Source organism: Grus americana, chromosome 2 (genome assembly GCF_028858705.1).
Source record: "Grus americana isolate bGruAme1 chromosome 2, bGruAme1.mat, whole genome shotgun sequence".
Classification (NCBI taxonomy): Eukaryota; Metazoa; Chordata; class Aves; order Gruiformes; family Gruidae; genus Grus; species Grus americana.
In genome coordinates this window covers 72,760,687-72,785,166 of record NC_072853.1, presented here as the reverse complement: position 1 = coordinate 72,785,166, position 24,480 = coordinate 72,760,687, and the positions used below count along the sequence as shown (strand labels likewise).

The 24,480-nt window shown below is 42.9% G+C and overlaps 1 protein-coding gene across 1 annotated transcript in view; it reads left to right on the top strand.

Annotated features, from left to right (window-relative positions):
- INO80C (INO80 complex subunit C) overlaps positions 1-6,299 on the top strand; it is a 32,201-nt gene extending 25,902 nt beyond the window's left edge. The window contains exons 4-5 of the mRNA XM_054816803.1: positions 787-854; positions 5,574-6,299. Of these exons, the coding sequence (XP_054672778.1) occupies positions 787-854; positions 5,574-5,705 (200 nt within the window). The 3' untranslated portion in view covers positions 5,706-6,299. The remainder of the gene's footprint in view (positions 1-786; positions 855-5,573) is intronic.
- Positions 6,300-24,480: the final 18,181 nt, after the last annotated feature.

Genomic DNA, 24,480 nt, shown 5'->3' with positions numbered 1-24,480 from the left:
CCAGCTGTCTGTGGCATTAGTGTCTTTTGAATTGAGATGATGAGTTTAGAAATTTGATATGGATGGAGCATTTGCATTGATCGTAGCATCTGAATGAGGTGCAAAGGAGATCAGGAAGGACGAAAGAAATGAGTCAGGTACAACATATTTTTGTAAACATCCAAAATTGGGGATTTAGCTACTTAAACATACCAACTATATCTTAAAAATAGTTTATGAATGAGAGTTGCTATCAAAAGGGCACCAAAGAACAGCAATTTTCATCATTTAATTTAAACTTTCAGACAATTTTCTAGGTCATTGACTGGGCTTAAAGTGGTACATGCTTAAAGATTTAACTGATTTAAAAGATTACTTTGCTTTTCTGGATTATAGCATTTCAGAGCTGCAGTCTTGAGCAATGTTTCGTGGTCTTAACATATAGCATGCATATGATAATGACTATTCTTTGCAAATAACTGGCTGCAAGGGAATTCATTAAGACTTGAAAGAAATCCACACATTTCAAATAGCTTTCACATTTTTTCCTTTTGGGGAGGGCAGTTCTTCTTACTGAACTCATATGAGAGAGGTGAGCAGAGTCAGGCTGCTGTTTACAGTGCTACCAGGCTAAATGTTTTCAGCAGTAATTCTGTTCTGTATTTCTTTCCCTTAGTGCTGCTAGTTAACAGAGACCTCAGAAAGTAAAGGCAGCATTTTAAAGAAGTATTATTACCTATTTATATTTTGGGTTTACCTTTTAAAATACATATAGCACACTGAATTTATCCCTTTGTTTCTCTCTAGATTTTAATATTGATGCTCCTCCTTCCTTTAAGCCTGCCAAGAAATATTCGGACATTTCAGGACTTCCGGTAACTATTTTATTTTTCTCTTCAAAACTGGCATCTCACTTTCCACAATGAAATAAAGCTGGTGCCTGCTTTTGTAAAAGATGTACTTGCTGAGGTTCCTATTCAGCCTCGTGCTTAATAGTCGTCCAGGGATTTAGGGCCAAACCCCAAATGCTGTTGCTACATCACAAAATCCTTAGGTTGTTAACAGATGCCAGGACAGATTCAATATCTTGTCCTGCCAGGTGGCTCCTACCAGACCACTTTCCCAGCTGTAAAGTCGGCATTGGTCCCCATAATTTCTGATTCTTTAGACTGTTACAGTGAAAGTTGGTAGCCCACAGTCTCCATGGCTGCTAACTTTGCTAAGCTTTAACCATACAGACTAAAACTTTCCATGCTGAGTGTTTGCCTGAGGCTAATTTATTTCTTTATATCTTTTAGAGACAGTTTCAAAAAGATGGCTCAGCAATTTCCAAGAATGAGATGAGGGAAAATTATATTGATTGGCCCAGGTTAAAAAAACCACAAAACTAAACAATTTGTTATCATTGCTCTCAAACTTTCCCTCAAACAAATCAGCCTGAGACAGACACTTGGCATGGACTTTTGAGAATTTCAAATACCCCCATGCTTCAGAGCTGGAACTTGGGAGTTTGGCAGATGTATAGCCTGTGTGTCACAGATGGTCTCTTTTACATGTTTTTGTTAAAGAAAACAGTAAAAGAAAAGGGGAAAAAAACCCCACCACATTTGACTTAGATATGGTTTGCACATGCTCCAAAAAGTCTCAGTAGTTACAATTTGGCACCTGAATTCCCCAAAGATTCTGTTGGCACAAACCAGGAGTAAAGTCATTGAATTCTGCCCAACAAAAATTTTGTATCTGCTGCTGACACTGTTCCTATGTGACATGAATAATTTTACTTAAAACAAAACAGGTGTTAGTAACAGCGTATCTTTTCACTTTTCACCTTCAGCCCAGAGTGATTTATTTTGCAGAAGCCTATGCATTTATTACAATTGAAATGAATGGGAATGTTGTATTACGGACTATAAAAAGAGCTAAGTAATGGTTACACTAAATAACTACAGTAATGAAAACTTTGTAACGTCAAAGAGCCTTAGACAGAATTTCTGGGTCCTTTCCCCCCAGTTTAATCTGTTTCTCATCCATAGGGCACTAGCCCACCTTACAGGCTTGATACCACCTCATAGAGACGCCTGTAAATATACACATTTGTTATGTTGATGCAGGTTAACACAGCATTCTGTGCACTGAATTAAGTGAAAGTCCCTGTTGGGGGAAAAAAAAAAAAAGGTGAGCACTTAATTAAGGCCTACCTTATAATGGATACACAGTGCAAGGCATCAAAGAATAGCTAGAGCACCAACTGTAACCCTGCCCATCCTAACATTTGAGTTCTTGATTTGGTAGCATATGTTTTCTTTGACTTTTTTATTTTTTAAGTAACACATTTAAATAAGGCACCTAGGAGGTGGCATATTTTCCAGCCTGTGCCGTTGAGCGTGATTTGGAAACAGTTTGGATTGCTCTGATCAAGGCTGGTAACCCTTGATGATCAAAAGGGGATGGGGAAGCAACATCTCCCTCACAGATGAACTAGCAGACAGCAAATGGAAGAGACTGCTCACAGACCTAGGGAAAATAATTCCCTCTGGCCAGGCAGACTTACAGTCTTGTAAGAGTATTGCTTTGATATAATAGCAACTTGTTTTCAGACAAGGAGCAGGGGTCAGTTGAACAAGGAACTTTGCGTAAGTACTCCTACTCTATGTAAAGATGCAGAACATGGGGGGTGGGGGGGAAGGTGGACATGTGAAATGAGTAGATTTCACCAAAATAGCACAAATTCCATAGTGGGTCACTTAATGGTATCCGTTTCTTATCCTCTCCCCTTAGAGTTGCTTTGCAAGTATTAGTAGCGTTCACGCCAGGTGTTATGAGAGTTGCTGCAACATCTCTGACCTGTGAGGGGCTTATGTGGGGCAGAAGGCGTAAGTCCCTTTCACTGCCCCACCTCCAAGGAACCAAATGCTTTCCAGCACCAGCCTTTGATGCATTTAAAAGCTAGTCAGTTGTTGCACATATAGCGAGATGATGATGATGCAGGTTATAGATGTGAGAGAAGACCGTGTCCCTACCAGCTAAGGGTCAGTTTAGCCATAGATGAGTTGTCTTCTCAGCTGCTCGGTTTTTCTTTACCAACACCTCCTTTCCATCAGTGATTTATGTACTCTATTTTAGCTCAGTATAAATACACTCCTTTCTATATGAATCCATTCAGTGCTGCTTTTGTTTCCTTTTTTGTCTTTCCCCTTTTTTTCTTTTTTCATAATTTTCCATCCTCTAATTGCATCATGAGTCAAGTTTCCTATTTTACCTGGCCTGCAAGGTTTCTCCAGACTATGACAAAAATACCATGTTTAAAAAAATCTTTTTTATTAAGATAACTGAGACAGTGTGTCCTTTAAATTACTAAGCTAGAAAAGTTTCATTAAATTTGCACTAAATATATTTTCAAGATCATTTCCTAGTAGGAAGATATGTGGGGTATTAGAATATTTTAGAAATCTAGTATAAGAAAAACATCCCTGTATTTTCTGTGTAAAATCTGAAAACATTTGTGTAAGAATATATTTTCTGTAGGAATGCTGGATTCCCCATGGGAAAAAAAAAAGTAAAACAAATTCCTTAGCATTACCCATGTAGGGAAGAATTAAATGGTCTAGCAGGTACAAAAAAAAAGAGAAGTGTATTAAAACTCTCATCAGTATACCTGCAGTTATATTAAATGCCACAGTTAAATTCTGCTGATCCTCTTCTCTTTCTGTGTTTAATAAAAATGGAATTAAATTTACCAGTGGTCTAAGCAGCGCAGCCAATTGATATTTGTAAGGCATCCTAGAATTCAAAAGCTATTATTTACTATATTGACACTGCAAAATAAGACTATTATTTCCAAAGTTGCAAGATGAGTATTTAGCTATTTTAACATGCAAAACAGAGTAATTTATTGTAAAGCAGATTTAAAAAAAAAAACAAACCACCAAACCTTCAAATGTTTATATTTCTTTTCTGAAAATGGATCAGCCTTGTTACTATAGAAACAGATTGAGATAATTAATTTATTGTATTTGAAGAGCATGTATCTGTGGCCTTTGACTTAGTTTTTCAACATGACAGAGATTTTTCTTTGCAAAATCACCTTACTTCACTTTTCTAATCTGTTTTAATTATTGCTGAAGTAGCAGTAGTTTGTTTTCAGACTGAAGTCATGGCATAAATGAGGAGTTTCCATACATTAGTGTGTGCAACCAGTACAGCCCAATACGAAGGATGAGAGTGGTGAAGAACTGCCGTAATATTTTAACCTAGATTGGCGCACAATACAAATTGCAGGTATTTCTTGGCTAGTTTATTACAGAACCATGCACATTTGAAAAGCAGTCTACTTGGTTGGCTTTTTCTTACCTGAGGCCAGATTTAAAGTGTGAAATAAAAATAAATGTATACCTGCTGTAACCATGAAGTTACCACCAGGGATAAATTTACTCCTAATGTCCTAACTTTGCCATTTGTTTGAAAATTAATTGACAGCTTGACTGTTAGCTGACTACATTTAATTAACCTTGTGGCATTTCTTTGTGAAGAAACAAGCTACAAATAACACTTCATTTTCTGCTAAAAGTCTTATCAGGCCAGATGATCAACTGGATTGTTACCGTGGTCAACAGATCCTTTCCAACATAAAAATGGTAGACGGCTCTGCACTTCAGCAGTATGGATGGGGGGGATGCTCCAGCTCTTCCTGGCCTTTTCTTTTGTTAGTAGCAATGTCTTAAGGGATCTGAACTGCAGGTGCCTTGCAGCCTACCACCACCTCCTCCTGTCAGAGAAAGGTACAGAAGACACTTTCAGAGCCTTGGCAGGCACTTGGTAACCCCATGCTGAACGGGCGATGATTGCCCCAGAGGCTGAAGGTGGAGAAGCGATGCCCTGAAGCCTGCCTTCTTCCAGCCCGGCCTCATCCGATCTCAAGGTTTCTGTAGCAACAGGGAAGGGGAGAGGATGGAAGGAAGCTGGCACCGCTCCCAGGCACCCAGGGTCCAAATATAGCAGAGGATACAAGCATAGCCCAGGGTTAGCTGGCCAGGCTGCTACCCTGAAAGGAGGCATCTGTAGCAAAGCACAATGCTGAGTTCAAATTTCTTATCAGTTCAGTCACAGAACCATAAGCTGAGACTCCCTTGCTTTAACAACCACTTTAAAGTAAATTAAAAGCTAAGTTGTATGCAGGAAGAGAAAATCAGTCCAAAGCTATCAGAGCACCCATAATTCAGCCTCTTTGTGTGTAATTTATTGGCAGCAGCCTGACTCTTTGGAGAGCTGCCTTGTGAGAGACTGCATGAGGCACAGAGTTGCTAGGGTGAGTTTAGAGAGTTGAGGAATTTCTTTTGCACCATGTTTTGTATGAAACTATTTCAGCCCTCTGTTATGTTTAATGCATTTCTAATGTGATTTTATAGGGGTCTGTTAACTTCTCATAACACAAGGGAAAAGAAAAAAATACAAACTTTTGGTCACATGGTAGAACAGCAGTGCTGTTACTGGGAAAAGAAAATCACTATTTTGGGTTTTTTTAATTAGATACTTTTTTTAGTACTGTGTTTTGAGATGTTCTTTGAATAGTGTCTCTGCTATTGTTTCTTTTCCAGGCAAATTACACAGATCCCCAGAGCAAGCTGAGATTTAGTACTATTGAAGAATTTGCCTATATTCGGATGCTCCCTTCAGATGTGGTTACAGGATACCTGGCTCTAAGGAAAGCAACAAGCATTGTTTCCTGAAGAGAGCAACTATTAATGTGTATCACTTGTGAAGACTGCTAATTTTGAGAGTCATGACGGAAACTGACTGTGGGACTGAGGTTCCTTAAAACTATCCGTGGATATTTACATCTGGAAGTAGTTGATGATACATGGATTTGAAGAACACATGGATTTAATTTTGATAAATGCTGATATTTGTTACTTTGCCAATTTGTAAGCAATTTGGTTTCGTGAACAGAATAACTTAGACCTTAAGGATACATATCTGCACCATAATGTCTGAGTTAGTTATATTACTTTCTGTAGAGACAGGATTTAATCTCCACCCTGTATATTTTACATACTGCTCTGGCTCAGAAGAAAGAGTCATTTGAATTAAGGAAAAGGTACCAAGATATCCCAGCTTCTAAACCTGCTTTGCAAATGCACTTGCCACTTGGCTATGAGGGAGTTTGTCCCATCTGTAAAATGAAGCTAAAATCCCTAGCAAGTGCTGGTGTTGTGATGACTGTTTATGGTACCAAGTACTATGGAAATGAACAGCTTCACACAAATATTTACATTGCAGAACTGTCAGCATAAATAAAGTTGGACTCAAACTTGTTTCTAAAATACCTTAATGAATATGCATAATAGGGTCAAATCAAATCACCAGGTAACTCTTAATCATGACACGTTGTAGTTTTTGAATGCTTCATTTCACAGCCTGACTGTTCTTCTACCTTTGCTAGTTAGTACACTATTAGTACTAATTAGTAAAAAAAAAATAGTAATTTCCCAGACTTTTTAAAAACGATGCTAAAAAAAGCAGGAATTTTACTGTCCAGCGATGTTCCGACACCCAGATGGTCTTTAGCAAGGCAAGACCTCCTAGGTCAGGACACTGACCTTTGCACCATGAAGGAGAATAGCGGATAGCAACGGAACGTTGTCACCCTTTAGAGAAAGGAGACTCAGAGTTTGGACTCTTGCGGGGAGGCGGGGGAAGCTGAAAAGTACATGCCAACATCAGAATGACCATGATTTCCTGAAACTAAGTCTAGTGGCAAGGGGGCAGAGAGCTTTATGCCCATTCTTTTTGTCCTCTTTCTTATGACAAGTTGCTGATTTGCTGTCTTCCCACTGCTGCATCTTTGTCCCAGCCTTAGACTCTCGTCAAGTTTTTAATCTGGACTCCAAGTTCAGGCTCAGCCATTCCTAGCCTCCAACCACACAGCCTTCACACCCGTACTCTACCAACTGCCCTGCAGCTGTGGCACTTCCCTGCCTTAGCTCTCTGAGCCAGTGGGTGTTAGCCAGCAAGGCGGCTACGCGAGTTCCCACTTGCTGTGGGAATCCTCTACTCCTGTGTGCAAAACTGCCCAGTGGATGGACTCGTCCCGTAGCTTGTTAGTCCTAGACTGCCCAGGTCACTAAGGAGGTGAGATACTCCTCACAAGTGAACACAGCGGTTCTGTCTCACCGAAGCTCCATCATGGATGTGGGGGATCTCGTGCAAGGCACCTCTTCTCTCTGAATGCGCAAGCAGCATGCAGTGGTGACTAGTTAGTGTCGAAGCTGCACCTTGAATGCACGTTTCTGTAGGCATGATAATTATCAGACCAGGTCTTTTTTTTCTCATTGAAAGAATAAATATGCAGAGTGTTATTAATGCTAGTTTAATTTCAACTCCAAAACAGGAAAAACAATAATGGGATACATTGTTTAATGAAAGTCTGTGGGACTCGTCCCTCAGTTTTTGTGATCTAATATTTACAAAACCAAAGTAATTTAGAAACTCTTTGACATGCTTACAATAGATCCTTCAAAGCCCTGGATACCAGATAATGCTACAACTGTATCACAGAACAAAAAAGAATAAGACAGGATATCTCTCTTCATGCCAGTAAGCAGCCAAGCCACATTCTCTCTGCATCCGAGTTTTAGAATGGATGTTTTTAGCTTACTCTATGTACTGAAGATGTGTTTATAAGATAAGCTTAACATTGATATGAAAAGAAAACACATAGAAATGCTGTAAGATCATTTATGCTTTAAATAAGCAGACAGCAGCTCAGAAAATTGTATTTCACCAGCTTGTTCTCTCCCACAAATATTTTTAACTTTCTTTGGGAATGACTTTAGGAGCCCAGGCTCCCTCACCATCAGAAGTGCTCCACACACTCGTGTGCTGTTCTCAGCTGCTATTCTCAGCTGATTTCTATGCTTATAAAATGCTTATGCATTCCATTTTCAAAACCTAAGTGTCCTACTGAATCAGTCGGCATCAGAAAAGTAAATACAGCTTAGATTTAGCAAAAAAGTTAGTGACTCTTTTCTTAATGTTTTCTGTCCACATGATGGCTGCTAGATTCCCTTCTCTTTCCTGGTTTCTTCCTGGTAGCTACTGCCCCTTTTTCCTTAGTTGGTAGTACCTCACTGTTACTCATTAGCTGTGCAGTAGTGAAGCCAAGAGTGATGAGTCAGCCACCAGAACCATTCAGCCTTACATTGATCAACAACACTTTACTGTGTCGAACAATCAAAACAAATTCGTTTCAGCAGGAAGCTGAGGACGGAAAAGATCTAGCGGCCAACACGTACGACGTTGTTCAGTCCGACTAGGTTCTTTTTTGGGAAGAGCACGTGGACCTGCTGCTCTCATCAATTCCTGCTAGGAGGGAACCGAGCAGTACCTACCTTCCTGCATATAAGAGAAAATATGGGTAACTGAAGAGCTGGTCTGTGCCACGCAGTAGTTCTAAAGTATGTATTATTGCCAGCTTAGAAGTGAAAATTGAGTATGTTTATATTTAAATGTACTTATGAGACATTATCTAGATAAACATAAAGAACTTGAATTTAAACTGCAAAGAGGACAAAAGAAAGGCATTTGAAAAGAGCAGCAGCAACAAATACGATTTCAGACTTGAGGAGAATGTATTTTGACTAACAGTACTGCCACATCCGTAAAGCATAAAGCCAGCAGTCAGGGTAAGGACTAATTTCTTCAAGTACAACCGTTACTATCTGTGAAATATCACCTGAGTGCATCACTTACTTAATACAGACCATGGATGGCTTCAGCATTAATTCGTTCCCCTGTCATCCCCCTCCGCTTCCCCTGTAATGGCTTACAGCACACCAGCTGCTAAGCTCCCACAGAAATCCCACTGAGATTGATGGAAAGTGAGCTTGTCCAGCAACTCGCAAGGTACAGTCCAACTGGCAAAGCTTTACCCTTAGTCTTTTTGGTGGGTGGAAAGCATATTTTCCTTACCTGATCTGTCCTATGCCTCAGGAAGAATGAGGACATTCACCAGAGGCTAAGCTCCTCTTTTTGTGCAGCTACCTGCCCCACACACTGCAGGGCCAGCAAAGGCTGGAGGTGGGGGGTCGCCTCCAGCTTACTGTGAGGTCTTCTGGTTGTGTTTTGGGGTTTGTTTTTTTTTTTAAGACTGCAGTAGCTTGTATTTACCTCATGCTTTGCGTGGATCTGCTTGCTTGCTCTTGAATGCCAGGACAAAGCAGGCAACGGCCCCTGCAGCAGTCGCCCCCAGGGCAGCAGAACTGCCTAGTATGGCCAAGGCCCTGGTGCTGCACGACACTGCTGCAGTTGGGCAGGGGCTGCAGGACTGCGGGGCTGGCTGGCTGCTCCCGAGGGAAGGGGTCTGCTGGGGCGATGAGAGGACCAAAGCTACTGCCTCCATCCTTCCCAGCCTCCCTAGTGGATGGGAGAGCAGGATGCTGGAGCTCCAGGGCTCTTGCCATAATTATTCACTGCTGGTTTGTGCAGCAGGTCTGGACCCATGGAAACTTCCTGCCCTCTGCTGCATCTGTACTGGGAATGATCTTGCCCCCATGTTCTGGAAAGGAGCAAAATTAAATTCAGAGGGACCTTGGGCCAGCTCATTTCAGAGTCCCTGCACTTCACTGTCCTGTATTTCCCTGCTTTCTCCCATGACAGCATTCTGGATCCCTATGGAGTTGCTATATATGGGCTTCCATGGAGGATGGGAGTAGGGAGCTGTGCCTTGATCTCCTTTGACAGAGGCCTCTAAGTGCCAAACCCCACCAAAGCACAAGGAGATGAAGGTAAGCAAAGGGGAGGCCTTTTTACTGGTGAAGAATATCAAAGTAAAAATTAACTAGTATAAGGTTAAAAAGCTTTTGTAAGTCCACTCTGTTAAGAAAAAAGCTCAAGCTCCCTGCATGATTACAGTCTTTTTCATGAAGGACTAAGTAATCTTTAATAAATTAATACAACAATAATTTATTACTAGAAAACTTACCAATGCGTTTTAAGGCCTCTTGCAATCTCTAACAATGTACGTGGTTTACACATTCCAGACAAAACAGCACATAGTTTTTCTTTCTGAATCACTTCAGCGAAGACGACTTTCACAGACGATGTTAGGTTCCGGGAGAAAAACCCTGACTTAGTGCTCTTTTAAACAAGAGTCAAGCAGTATTTGCATTGCTACTGAACACTTCAGTCACGCTAAGATGATCATACCACTAATATTAGAATTCACAGAAATCCCTTCGTGTTTTTCTCATTTTAGTATGTGTCCCCCAATTAAAAACCACTTTTCTCTGCCTGTTGGAGAGTGGATGGGTGGGACATAATAATACATCTTCAGGTAAGAAAAACATTTTGTTTAAGTCCATTTGGTATCTATACGTGTTGCTTGACTTTGTTTTGTATTATCTGAGAAGCTTAACAAATCCAGTCTTTTCAGATGATTACACTACTGTAAATCACAACCTATGGACAGAAATAGCAGTAATCTCTTGGGAGAGATAATAACAACTAACACACACTGGTAAGTAGTGCTTGTGTGATTGCACACAGTTTATGACCTATAAGATCACATGCGCTAAGTACAGAACATTGCTTTCTCTGACACTGTAGCCTAAAATCAATAATCTCCACATCAAAATCATAGTACTAGTGGGCTAGACAACAAGTTGAATTTGGGGCTGGCTTTGGTTACTGTTTGCTAGCATGTTCTCCTCTGGGCAAGAGCTCCCGTCAGTTGCTTGCGTGCTGACTGCTGTGGCTCTGTGACTTGACTTCAGTACACCCAGCACAGCACCTCAGAAAACTGCATCTGGTTCATGGACTATCTGAAGTCTTCTCAAATCTGGGATGCAAAGATGCCTTTTCTCTCAAGTGAAGAAACCAGTTACAATCTGCTAACTATGCACAGCACATGTGAACAGCGTCCCTTTTCTCTGCAAGTCTTGAATCCAAAGCATAGTTTGTGTAAAAGGAGAATACGTGCCCCTCGTGTGGGGACTTCTGTTTCAGCACAGGTCACACACAAGCAAGTTCTCAGCATCAGATTCTGGAATTTCGGAAGACAGCTGCCTACCAGTGCATGGGAAGAAAGCATTTCCTGCCTCATCCTATCAAAATAAATTGTTATCTGTGCACATTCAGTGCCTCCCTACAGATCTGATAAACCTACAGTAATAAACCCTTATGAGCAGAGATGCAGGCCTGGTCTGCTTGGTCAATACTTGGTGGGCGTTGGGCAGTGGGTAAGCAAGGGTAATAGGGAATATCTGAAATTTGGCTGTGATCCCATGTATATCCTGAGGGACAGCAGTTTTACAAGACACCTTCTCTTGATTCTCTTCTCCCAGGAGGAGGACATGCCTCTGAAAGGACACCATAAACACACACATACATTGCCTACACACCATGTGTCAGGTCACTAATTTCATGACTAATGCATCAAGATGACATAGAGGGGACAGAATTAAGGATCTTTTAATATAATTATCTGTTGGCCCAAATCCTCTCTCATCTTCCAGCTTAGATAATTGGGATGCTGGTAACCCCTGTGTGCTCACAGAAGGGCAGGAAGGAGTGACCCCATTCACAGGGCGGAGTGCTCCCGTGGGCTGAACTCCACCCAAACAATTAGAGCAGCTGATTGTGTGAAACCTTCAGGCCACGGCTGATTACCGAGACAGTGGAAGGCTGTGGATGGCTGGCTGTACTGTGTGTGCCTCCCCTGTCCTCTGTCCACAGCTGCATCCTTCACTGGGTGGTTAGACAAACGTGGAGGGGATGAGTAAGTGCAGGCAATCTCATGGTGACAGTCTGCCTTCCAGCTGAGGACCAAAATGCAGGCACCTGCTTTCAAACAACTGGAAGAAGCCAGGAGCCTCTAGGAGTGTGCCTGAAGAGCAGATCTTGCATGGGGACAAAGGTCTCATCATAACCTTAATAAAAAGGAAATCTCAGGAATTTCAAAAAGAGCTGGACTTAGAGTAAGGTGAGAGGACTGGAAATGTGGCTGCAGAAGCAATTGCCCTGACAATATAAGGCTATGCTGAAGAGAAATAATTTATAAAACACTCTGTGGGTGATGCCTAATCCTCTGAAATAAGACATATGGCATTATGGTGGTTTTATATTTGGAATAAAGAACATAAATAGAGGATAACTCACTACTTCAAATTGTGCCTTTCTGGAAGGTATGTCATAGCTGGTGATGTGGAGTCAATGGCTGCCATCAGTCTCATGTGCGCAACTGACAGCAGCTAATAGGCACAAGCCTTGTTCTCCTCATATTAAATGAGCTTTTGTTACTGAAGCTGATGGTGAAGCACAATCAACCAAATATTTTTGTCCTCTAACAACCAAGAATTTGTTTGTTTATCATGCTTCATCTCTTGTACCAGGCTGTACAAAACCAGAGAGAGAAATAAGTACCAGCAACTCCTTTCCAGTGTTACGTGAGCCCTTGCCACGAGCTTTGTAAATTGAGAATTATTACCGCCACGTTAGTGAAGTACCCTGGTTTGGCCCAATGCTTCCTAAACCCTTGGAAAATGACACATCGAACCCCACTGTGAAACTCCCCTTGCAAATTGTTTATTTCAGCAGCTCTCTCCACATTCTTATAATTTACCTAATAATGAATTGGAAGCCAAATTCTGCGTGGACCTTGAAATGTCCTTCTGAAGGATCACACTGGGACAGAGAGTGCAAAAGCCACTCTTCCTCTACATTTCCTGTATACAACACCACTGGGACACGCAGACCTCTCCGGAGCCTTTGGGCAGTGACTCTCATCCCAAGGTCTGTTTATATCTTTCATAAAAAATATGCATAAGGCACACAGATGATTTTTGGAACAAGCAGCAAAATCCTGCTCTTCCACCTTTCACACACATGCTCTGCCCACTGTGCTTAACAGTCACTTGATTAATCCCCCCAACCCCACAAATCATGGGATTGCACCCACTGCAGAACAGTTATACAGCCCTAGTAGTTTGGACATTCTCCAGAGAGTGGGAGAGGTCCTTTGAATCTGTTAGGTGAAAGAGGAGACTGAGCCGGTATCAAGGAGCAGGGAGGAAGCATCCTCACCCTGGGTGGCTGGATAAGGAGAGCAGGAACTGCAGCAGCATCCCTGTACTGGCTGTACTTCAAGGGAAGGCAACAGCCTACAATAGCCTTTTTACAGAGTGCGGTCTGGAAGAGCACTGCATCTGCTGCTGCAGGACAGAACGTGGGCAGGAGGCTGGCACCGAGCTGCTCGGCTGTCTTGAGGCTGACATGTCTCCGGGCACGCTCAAAGGCAGAGCTTCAGATGTCTCGGTAACCATCCAGGATCCAGCAGCTGTGTGAGGCTATGGGGGACTGCATAGAGGTTTGGGCGCAGACTGTCTGATCTCAGCCTGGATCCCTTTTGGAGATCTGCTCCTCTCTGAAGAGTTGGGGACGAGTCTTACCAACTTAGTGGAGTTTGACTCAACAGTTGTATCATCTGACCAGCTCACATAAATTGCACTTGTCACCAGAAGGTACCTGGTATTGCTACCAGTAGTGGATCTGAAGTAGTGAAAGCATGAGCAATAGAGGATGAAAAAAGTAATCAAGGACAGACAGGAGCCCTCTTGTCATTCTCCCAGAACTTCTCTGCCTTTCAGCCATGTCTCTATTACCTCCATGACCTATTTAACACTACCCTCTACCTCCAGCTTTTCCAAACTTATGTCATAAGCTCAAGCCAAGACACTGGACAAGGTTAAAAATCCTGTCCTACAACATACATTTCTAAGCAGTTCTCAAAAGACATAACCAGAATCCAGCAGTAATAGGTGTCTGAAAAGCCTTCCTTCGCACCTCTGTACTGGGGCTGCAGGGGTGGCCCCTGTAGCAAGAGGTACAAAGGCTGTAGGATATACAAGAATTACAGATACAGTTTCCTGATCCTCAAAACTGACTATTTGAAGTAAGAGCTTGTTTCTTTGGGTCATACAGAAGGAGATGCTTTATTTTGTCCTAAATAGCACATACGAATTTGATCAAGTAGCAATTACATCTGAGCCACTAAGAAATAATCTCCCAGGCATAATTAGTAACAGCACCTTCCCTGGCAGATATAATTCCCTCCGCCTCCCATTTTCCCTCCCTGATCCCAAAAACCCACCAACCAACCAACTAACCAAAACCCCTCAAACCACTACAGCCCTGTGATATTCATCTTAAAAATGAGGACTGAAAAATAAATGACCAAGTTAATCAAAGGAAGGTGTTTATATAAAATCACTAGAATTCACCTGGAGATCTGCAGAAACTGCTTGCTGAAAACAGAAATACTGGAAGAAAAAAAATCCCAAGTGGAAAAGCAAGAAAAAAAGCTGAAACCACAAGAAGAAAGCTAATGGCTCGTGTTGCCAAAAAGGCAGCCTTCTGCAAAGGATGATCGAAACCCCAGGGTGGGCCAAAACCAGAAGCATCCTCTACAGCAGTCCTTCTGTCAAAAGGACCATTGAAGCAAAGCTTAAAATGGAATGAGTTCACCAGAAAATCAAAACTGGCTTGCCATGGAGCCAGCCAGCTATCCTAATATACAAAGCATTTTCCATCGGCAATCGTATTTCTGTTTCTTGAACTGTATGGCTACCCCAGGCTCGCAGTTACCACTTAAGAACCTTAAAACAACTGAAGTAAATGAAAAAGACACACGCACACACTGAGATCTTCCAGATTTCACTCAAGCAGGCACGCGGGCACTTCTGTTCTTAATACCATCTCTTTCCTGCCAACTTGTCTGTGTTAGGGACATTTGCCACACTGTAACTCTATCTACTAACCCTTAACATAAATATACACATTGGAAAGATTTTTACCAGGAACTTTGAGCGCGTGAGCACTTCAGGCTCATCTCTGGGTAATGACTTCCATTAGATGCAGCTAACACAAATTCTCATCTAGACGAGCCCACATCCAGGGTGACGCGGCAGGCAGGACCGACTGACCTCCACACCTTGGCCTCAGGCACCGGTAGGAAGCAAGACCTGCGCAGGAAGCAGCGCTGGGGACGACACGGTGATCACCGCCACAGGAGTGCCAGGGTTTACTTACTGGGAGATTTCTTTATTTTTCTTGGCTCAGACTTCACGCATATCTCTATACAGAACACCCCCCCCACGTATGCATTTTGAGTGGTACTCTAAATATAGCGCAACCAGAAAAAATATTGTACCTGTGCAAACATGGGGGTGCACCTTCTAAATAATTTATCGTAGTTAAGCAAAAGCTAAAGGATAAACTTTGATTTAATTTGCTAAAACACAAAACCTAAAATTGCTGATAAGCCACTAAACGCTATTCAACAGATTGTCTGTTACTGGAAATCTTGCCAGGATGCTCAAGCGGTTTATGGTCATCTCGGATATCTGGGGAAGAGTGAAATTAGTCTAATGTTTTTGAAGTTTCGTGGGGTTTTGAGAAATCCAGACATCTGCGTTTTAATCTTTGGAAAATCCTGAGATCAGCAAGACTATCGTCTGCAGGATTTAACCACAAGTTGGACCCACCTCTTAGCAAGTCTAAAACTCTTATGATTGCTGTAGAAAAAACCCAATACTTTTTTTTTTTTAATATGTACACATAATGATGGGGTTCGTGCTGTAAAACATTTGTCTTTAAATGACAGGGTAAGAACATGATAATTCATGCTTTCTGCATAACTGAGTTAACTGGATGTGTCTCGGTGACTGATTTAAGTAACTGCAGCTTTTCACCTGCTTCTTTGTCAGCAATATGTTTATTGCAGTTCCATGTGTCAGCCCGCTAACACCACCACAAAAAGAGGTAAGAGGAGCTCTGAGGCAAGGCTCAAAGGCTTGCAAAGCGCTCCTCCTGCCTTTTAGCCAGTCCCGTTACCCAGCTGCCATCACCTTTACCTTTCGCGGGGAGGGATTTTTTTTTAAACACTGGGTATGCAGTTCAACCGAGAGGTGCTGTGTGCGCACACCAGCGCTTTTTGCTGAGGGGCGCGCTTTTTAAAGTTTCACTTTTCCTCTCTCATTACTCATCCTTCCACATTTGCAAATTGGGAAAGACCTGAATGCAGGTCTAAATGTTCACGATATTTGAGATTTTGAGTTGAGTGGGACGTTGAAATAGCTCCAACGCCATCAGCAGGGACCTCCAACGGAAAATGTAGTAACACAATGACTTCCCTTTCAATGTAAAATCAATCATGTCAAGCGCTCGGATTTACAAATCCCTTCATATGTACTAATCTACACCACCTTAACTGTTTTACATATTTCTAGTATTTACTTGGGCTTCCTACATGCTCTATTAATCAAGTCTTATTTTTCCATGACATAGGCAGCTATCCTGAACTTTTCTAGGAGCTGATATGACACTCTCCCCTTTGGAAAAATGCAGTAAAGCATGGGTGCACACCCAATGCAATATCTACAGTAAAGTCACTGGTCATTAAAAATTGAAAATAGGTGGATTGTGCTGTACAGTGCACCAGTACTGTGGCAGCAATACCGCATTGCTCCATAAATAAGAGGAAAAAAAACAACATTAAAGCCATTTATGGCACTTGTTTCCAGCAAGGACACTAGTTCCAGGTATTTGGAACAAGAAACAGTGTATTTTACTCTTTTTTCATCTTTGTCTTCCTAGACTGGGCAAATTAACATTGTTTTCTTCCCACAAACCTCTGGAGACGCCATGATTTAAGCATGTTTTTCTGAACGCTCACGCTAAAAAAGCAATCAGCCAGCTACTGAGCTTTGGAGGAACGCAGTGGCATCTCTGTTCATATACCTGGAAAACAAGTTATCCTGCAGGGAGCCAGGCTGGGTGAACAGGGGGTAGGCAGAACTACTGCAAAACCTTCTCCTTTCCACCCAGAGCCGGCGTAGCCCATTAAACCCACGGTTTCGCACATGCCATAGTGTTAATCTCAGATCAAAAGACTTACACACTTCTTCAGCATGCCTTATCATTATCTATCACCACCTATATGCTGATTTAGACAAGTAGAGAGGCACGTCGTCCCCCTTCCCTCCCTCTCCGCAGAGGGGGAACGCAAAGGCCAGTTCCTGTCCCAGACAGCTCGTCTGCTCCCAGCTGTCCCAGCCCAGCCCAGCGCTGTGTGACGGCGGCGGCCTAAAAGCGCAGTGATGGAAACCCGCCCCAGAGGAAAGGTGTGTGCACTGCTAAAAGGGAGAAATACAGAAAAAGGAAAGAAATGTGACTGTCTTCCAATCTGTAACATATTTCTATAGAGAAAATCCATTATATTAACCATTATATTTTTATACCTTTTTTTCCGTTGTGGCCAAGCTTTAGTGGGGCAAAGCTTTAGTTAGTTTCCGAGAAAGGAACCAGAGGTTTGGTGCCTCAGTGGGGGTTGGGAAAGGGGGAAGAGCTGAGAAAATAACTTTTTAACTTTTACAATAGGCTCACGCAGGACTATCTGCCAAACCCACCCCCAGCCAAGCAGCTGGGGAGCTCAGGGGCTGAATCAGCGGTGTAACACGTCTATCTGAACTTCCCAGGACACACAGATGCTGGGATTGATATCTGCCAGGCAGATACATTTCCGGGGAAAAACTGCTGCCCCCCCCTTCCCTCCCATTTCCCTGCCTCTCTCCTGCTGTCAAGTATAGGAACGAGCCATCTGCTGCCATTAACTCACAGGAGCAATGCCTACATCCGAGCCGGTCACAGCGTGTGCTCCCCACAGCGTTATCCGCTTTCCGCTCCAAGCCGTGACGCACCGCGACATTCCCCTCCGGCCGGGGACTCCAGGAAGCGAGCTGTTTGACTTGGACGCGGGCACGGTGACACAGACCCAGGTGGCTCCATCTATTGCGACACGGGGTCAAGCCTGCTGCAAAGGATCCTACTTTCCCCAGTTGTTTCCTTAGGGACCAGGAAACAGGGTGAAAAGCAGGCCCCTTGCTGGAATTAAATTATATTAAAGTTCACTCCATGAGTATCTGTGCAGCTCCCTGGTGTTTCTTGATAAATCAGCCCAAGCCCCAACAACAGGGAGAGGCAAAAATCTCACTTCTGTACCACATTTGGGGAAAATTACAACCCAGACTTGGAAGCCAGTTTGTGGCTGACGTGTGTTTCCACTGCAGACTCGGCCAAAATCCCACTTCTGGTCGACCGCAGTTGCAGGACGTTTGGGTCTGGTGCAGAGCTGGATGGTACCTGTCCTTTGCAGTAGGAAATCACTTCCAAAGTAGTTGGCTCAAAGATGTACTCACTAGGATGAAGGACATCTCAGGATGCATGCAGTTTTGATTTTAAACTCCTCTTCCTCAGCTGTTTTTTCCTCTCTTGTTGATTTTTGGTGTAACCCCCATTTTAATGTGTTCACTGCCATCTTTTACCTGGTGGTATTCCACTCCAGTGGGAAAAAGTCAACGTTTTAAATGTGTTTGAGGGAAAAAAGAAAAGCTTTCTCTCAATGATAGGGTCTCCTTCCTTTTCTTGACAGTCTGCACACACTTCATTGCTGTTAATAATTTCATCCTGAATAAAATTAGATGGATACCTCTACTCACCAGGCCTGAGGCAAACAACCCACCAGCTGACTTGCCCAGCATGTCAGCAGTTGCTCTCAACACTGACTCCGCAGTGTCAGCACCATTTAATTAGGATGCAGGAGGGAGATGCTCCAATTAATGTTGGCAAATGCCATATGAGAAGGTTTATCTCAGGGGGGAAAAAAACCCCAGTTCTTCCTGGCAGCGGGCAGAGGAGGTGAGTCTGCAGAGCTCGGCTTCAGTGGTCGCCTCCCTCCCCTTTCTGTCTGCGACTCAAACCCTCCTTGGCCAACATGAGCAGTGATTCACAACTTGGAGCTCGTGTCACCCTCACCCTCTCTCTCTTTTTCATCACTGGTCTGGCAGTGGAAAGGCTTCCCACACAATCCCTGAGCCAAATCCTGCTGGAGCTGCTGTTGTCTCATGGTACTTTCATCCCAAGTACCTCAGCTGCTATTCTAGCTTCTGCAGTTAGGAGCTGCTTAAATTTTCTGCTGCCTCGATAGAATATATTTCTTGGTAGGCACAGTGAATCTGAGTTTCTCTATGGCGTGAGAAAGAGAAAGCCCAGTATTGCACAATTGGTTTGCATCTCTGCTAAAGATTTCATTTGCAACGCTCTTCTGGAGTTAAAGCAAATTCACTGCCAAGTACAGTAACTGAAGTATTCAGAGTAATTTGTTGTACTTGATATTTCTCCTGACCACAAATGGATAACATTTTTTACAGTCTTTTCTTATAACCATGTAGTGAAGAGGTTCAATAAAAGCAATTTTTGCCTATGGGTTGCTGAATGGTACCAATATCTCCAAGCATTTTTGTTCAGGATTCAAATACGCTGTGTGACTGGTCACCCATGTTAAACAATATGGTTTCCATTCCCTAACCAGATTCCTACAAAGGCCAGGACTATCTGGAAAAAATCAAAAAGGCATTGAAAGGGGATATAGGGAGGGAGGCAAATTTAGAAAATTCAGCAATCTTCTCTCCCCTTCAAAAGAAAGTATCTCATATAAGGCTGTACATGTGCAGTTCAGACTTTAAAGTACCCGTGTTTTTTTCCACTTGGAGACCTGTCTAGATGGTGTTTTACTCAGCACATGTACTCCAAGTCCTGCCTTGTGCATGTACGCTTTGAGTTTTTTATTGTAAAAATTGCAGACAGGTCTCAGTTTGGCCCAGTTTACTGCTTTCAAATCTAAATGCCAGCTTGAAGGTTCACAGAGATGCTTACTTTCATATGGCATGTACCTCGTATCATTTCACATATTTACTGGTTCGGTGAATGGGTCATGTCTGCTTTATATCATGGTGTGGCCGGCTAAGAACAGCACTCCAGGTGTGTAAAGGGCACAAGATGGTCCAGGAGCCTGTGGATCTTCTCGGTTCCTGGCAACTTCAGGCCTTACCTAGCTAAAAGTCCTCTTCTACCACCCACTTTTTGCCACCACAGGGAACCATGATGAGATGGAAGCAACTGAGGCCCTCTGATGTTGCGCCCAAAGAGAAGTCTCCAAAGTGGTGAAGAGAAAGCCTGTGCCAGGCACATCGTTTTCTCCTGAGGTTTCTGTACTTGGTGTTTTGCTACTGAAGAACGTGTGTTTAATGCTCAAGGGAGAGGAGACATACCAGGTGCTTGTAGGCAGAGGACCTCTCTTTTGCTCCTCCACAACCACAACTCCTTATCCTGCCTTCCTGTATGCCGGTACTCAGGCTAACAAGTTTTAAAACACATTTTAAGATGTATCTACTAGATAGCAAGATTAATGCCCAAATTCAAGCAATAGCAATGTCACAATGAATTAAACTGTCAGCCTGCCCCAAAAACCTTATCAAAACAAACTGCTTGCTGTCTGTGGCTTGAGGCAACTTTATATTTCATTTTGTAATATAAGCTCTGTGACTTCTCATGCTAGAGACTGTCTAGGATATTTAAACTCACAACTTCCATTAGTGTAAGTTTTATGTGTAAACCCACTAGTCAAAAAAAAAGAAAAAAAGCACCTATATTTTGAATTTTAAGGCCTGCACTCTGCATTTATGACCAGTGAATGTGTTGTTTCTTAATCTTCATGTAATATCAATGGCTTTCACACAGATACAACACAGGTTTCAAAATATTTTAAAAGTTCTGAAACATGTACATAAACAGCTAGCACTGCTGTATGGGGTAAAGTTTTCTTTAACTTCATGGAACAGATAAGGAGCGGTTCATTTTAATATAACCCCTGGAAACTTGTTACTGGTCTTTAAATGGTAGTTGGCTCCTAGTGCTGACTACAGTAATACTGTGTCAAGCTCAGTGAGTATGGATAATGTTTAAAAGTCTATGTTTCACTTATTTAAACTTGCATAAGCATACTTAAACATGTACATTGGGCTCTTATTTTAGCTTTATATTTTTTATAGTGAAAACATATTTACACTTCTAATATATATTGCATATACTGCAGCAATAAGGACGATACATGCAACCTCTCTGAAAGCGAGGCAGAAAAACCCAAACCAAATGAGAAAATATGCTGTGCAGAGAGTCAAGTACTGAAAAATACAACCTCGCCAAACCTCGACTTACGTAACTAGCTGTTTGAGAGCACTTCATATGTTGAAAAGAGATTGAATAACAAAAGCTGAATCCTGGCTGCCTCTGCTACTTATACAGGTAATCTTCTGGGGGGGCTCAGACGACTTAAGTACTGTGTTACATAAATGCAACGGGAAGTTTAAACACTTTACGTGTTTAAACCACCCCTACAATGTTCTAAATTGTTTCTCAGATAAATCATATGGTCATCCTAGAATACTATATCATGAAAAAAAATACACATTTTAAATGAGAATTTGGTTAAAAATCCAAACAAAATCTCTTTGGAATACCAGGTAATAGATTACATAAATTAAACTCTATAAGAATTGTGAAAGAAGAGGAAACTAGGAAGAGCGCAACAAATTCAATGACAATACAAAGTGTAATATGAATGGAAACTATTAGCAAAATACATTTACTGGGCACCAAAGCAGAAAAATATGTTATCATTTGCTGGAACCAGCCTAAAGAAATATCTGCCAAAGAATGAAACAATTTACACCGAGACCCTCCAGTGTCTAATAGGGCTATGTGTTTAACACTTTTTTTCTTCGTATCAGTATTTGAACTGGGTCACATACATTCCTCTTAAAGATGGCATTTTAGAGCGTATTTATAGAAATTCATACTGTCTGCCACATCTCATTTCAATTAAAATTTGATCTTGAAACAAGACAGAAGGATGCAAGCGGGGGGATCCTGCGGTACCGGCTACTGATGATCTATTAAAAGTCTATGCTGTGCTTTGAATGGAAGGGAAGGCTTGCAGGAAAACACCACCACAAAAACACTGCCCCGAAAACCTGCACAGCCTCCTTCTGTAGCAGGAGAAGTGTCCTGGACACCTCTTCCTCCTGTGGCACTGGCACACCGTGCTCCCTCGAGCCGCTGCCTGCTGGGAGTCGCTTCCAGCTCTGCCAGCCCTGCCGTTTGCACGCCTGTTGATGTAATGCTTCTTGCCCCGTTTCTCTGGGGTTTTCAGAGTGCAAGACCACTGTCTAGACCAAGCTTTCCCATTTCAGACCTGTATTTAAGCAAAGGTCTTTGTGAATTTCTGTTTCAAATGCGCATCTGGGACACAGGTAAGTTCCTCCGAGCATCGCTGAACTCAGGAATCCTGGCTGGTTTGGGATATTTAATCAACTTCCACGTCCCTCCCTTCCACCTCAGTGACTCCAGTTCATCTCTCCCATCCCCAGTGATCTCAGCCTTCACAGTATTTACTGCTACTTCTCCTTTCCACAAGTCTCCTGCCTGCAATGTTACCTCTGGCTGCCTCCCAAGTACCTTGGTCTCCCCGAGGAGGACTGAGTTCTCTCCCACGTTTCTGGCTGGCTGAGAGCGATGTCTGCAGACACGAGCAGGGTAAGAGATAAGTGAAAACCAAGTGAAGGTAGAAGGACAGAAAGGTTGGAAGGCCTAAAGAGATAATCTGTAAATGTATAGCTGTTGCACCCCCCTTGCAAAAGCAAGTGCCTTACTTCAGGCTACATATGCTGCAGTTTAGACTTTAAAATAGTTGTGTTTTTTTTAATAAAGGCAGAGAGATCTGCCTCAGAGCAGCTGGAAACTCCCTCTGGTCGACCTCCATTTCCACACAACTAGACGGTACCTTAATATCTAGTGACCCCCTGCCCTCTTAAGTGCGACTGAAATCAGCCAGGTGGTTCAAAACCCACTGCAGAAATGGTGGAGAAATCTTGCACAGTACCTATGTAAAGTAAAATCACCAGTACTGCAGCTGCTGGTGCCCTCACCCAGCATTGACGGTAGGAAGCAAGATGATTAAGGAGCGTTGCCCTGGGCTGCCAGAGCACAAGCCTGGTCTTGAAATCACAGCTGCACCTCATGACGACAGGCAGTCAGAGCTGCAAAAGCACGTAACACAAATTTCATACCTGGCTTGAAGAAAGGAGAGACACCTGGGCATCTCCACCCTCACTCCTGAGACTCCCGCTGCACCTCTCTTTGGCTTGTCCTACCCTCCAAGGTGACAGCAGCCCCCCAGCTGTCCTCCCTGCTCCTGCATACCCCATGTGTGTGGTCTCCCCATCCCGACCCTCCTCGGCAACTGTGCCCAGCCACGTGCTGACCTGAGTCCCCTGGTCCCCCTCTTCTGCCTCTTACATTACCCCAGACTGCCATATTCCCTCCTGCGTGCACACACACTCTCATATTTCCTTCCTCCATTCTTCTGTCTCTGAAGTTAGACGATTTTAATGTTTTTATGTTAATTGCTTTTGAATAACAGCCTTTCTGGAAAACAAAAGGTTTCCCAGAGTACTGGTTTCTTTGGAAACATTCCCATGGCCAACTACAAGCTGAAATAATAACAATAATAGGAAAACTTCCACATAAGTATATAAGACATTTTTTCAACAACTGGAAAAAAAGTTGTGGGGTTCTCTTCAGTTATTTGGGGTTTGGGTTTGGTTTGTTTTTTGACATTTTCAGGCCAGTTTCCCCCTCTAGCCTCCCAAGCCCCCGCTCCTGCCAGGAGAAAGGCATAAAGTGGAGTCTCACTGCAGTTCGCTTTGAGGCAGGGAGAGGCAGTGACCCTGTTTACCGAAAGCACCCTTGGTGTGTACGAGCGAGGAGCTGCGTGGAAAGGCTGCCTGCCTTGGCTGGCATTCCTCTGTTGTTAAAGAGCACAGGAAATGATGGACATTTCTAAACCGGAAAAATGTGCAAGCAAGCTTCGGCTAACCACAAGAAACTAAAGCACACAGCAAGAATCACAAGGCTCATGGCAGAAGGGGAAAAGCTGACAACTTTTGATTCATGGACTGTTAAAGGTTATGATGCTGCCATATAGTACTATGGAAATGAAAGCACAGTTTTAAACACTAAGCAGGTAGCTGCTTCAGCAAATAAACCAGGGTTTGCTCTTTTTCATGTACTTGTATGTGAGGTGGTGGTGAAACTGGGCTGGTCTGAAAGAGGCAGTGACACTTTGAGGTGGGAGAAAGGCGATGTGAGGGCCAGCTCACATGCAGAATGGTATAACCCCTCACTTGCCTGGAACCAAGGCTGCTAAAGTCTGCCTTAACCTGGCTCCCATCTCCCTGATTTTCTGGAGCTTTCAAACGTTCCTTTCCACCGTTAGAAAGTGAAGGTCCAATGCCAGTATATGGGCAGTGGCACAAACTGAGCCAACAGCTACCTTAAAGCCAGTGCGAGTGGGTGAAAGATTAACAACCACATAGATGCAATCCTACCTTTTTGCCTTTTGCGCTGGTAGCCACAAACTTGAAGATTTTCCTCTCTGTTGTTTCTTCTCAGCTTGTCCTGTCTTCCTCTGTTATGCTCCAGTTCCATAGGCTTCTTAAAAAAAGAAAAATCATTTAAAAGGTGCTGTAAAGGAAGACATACATTACACACTAT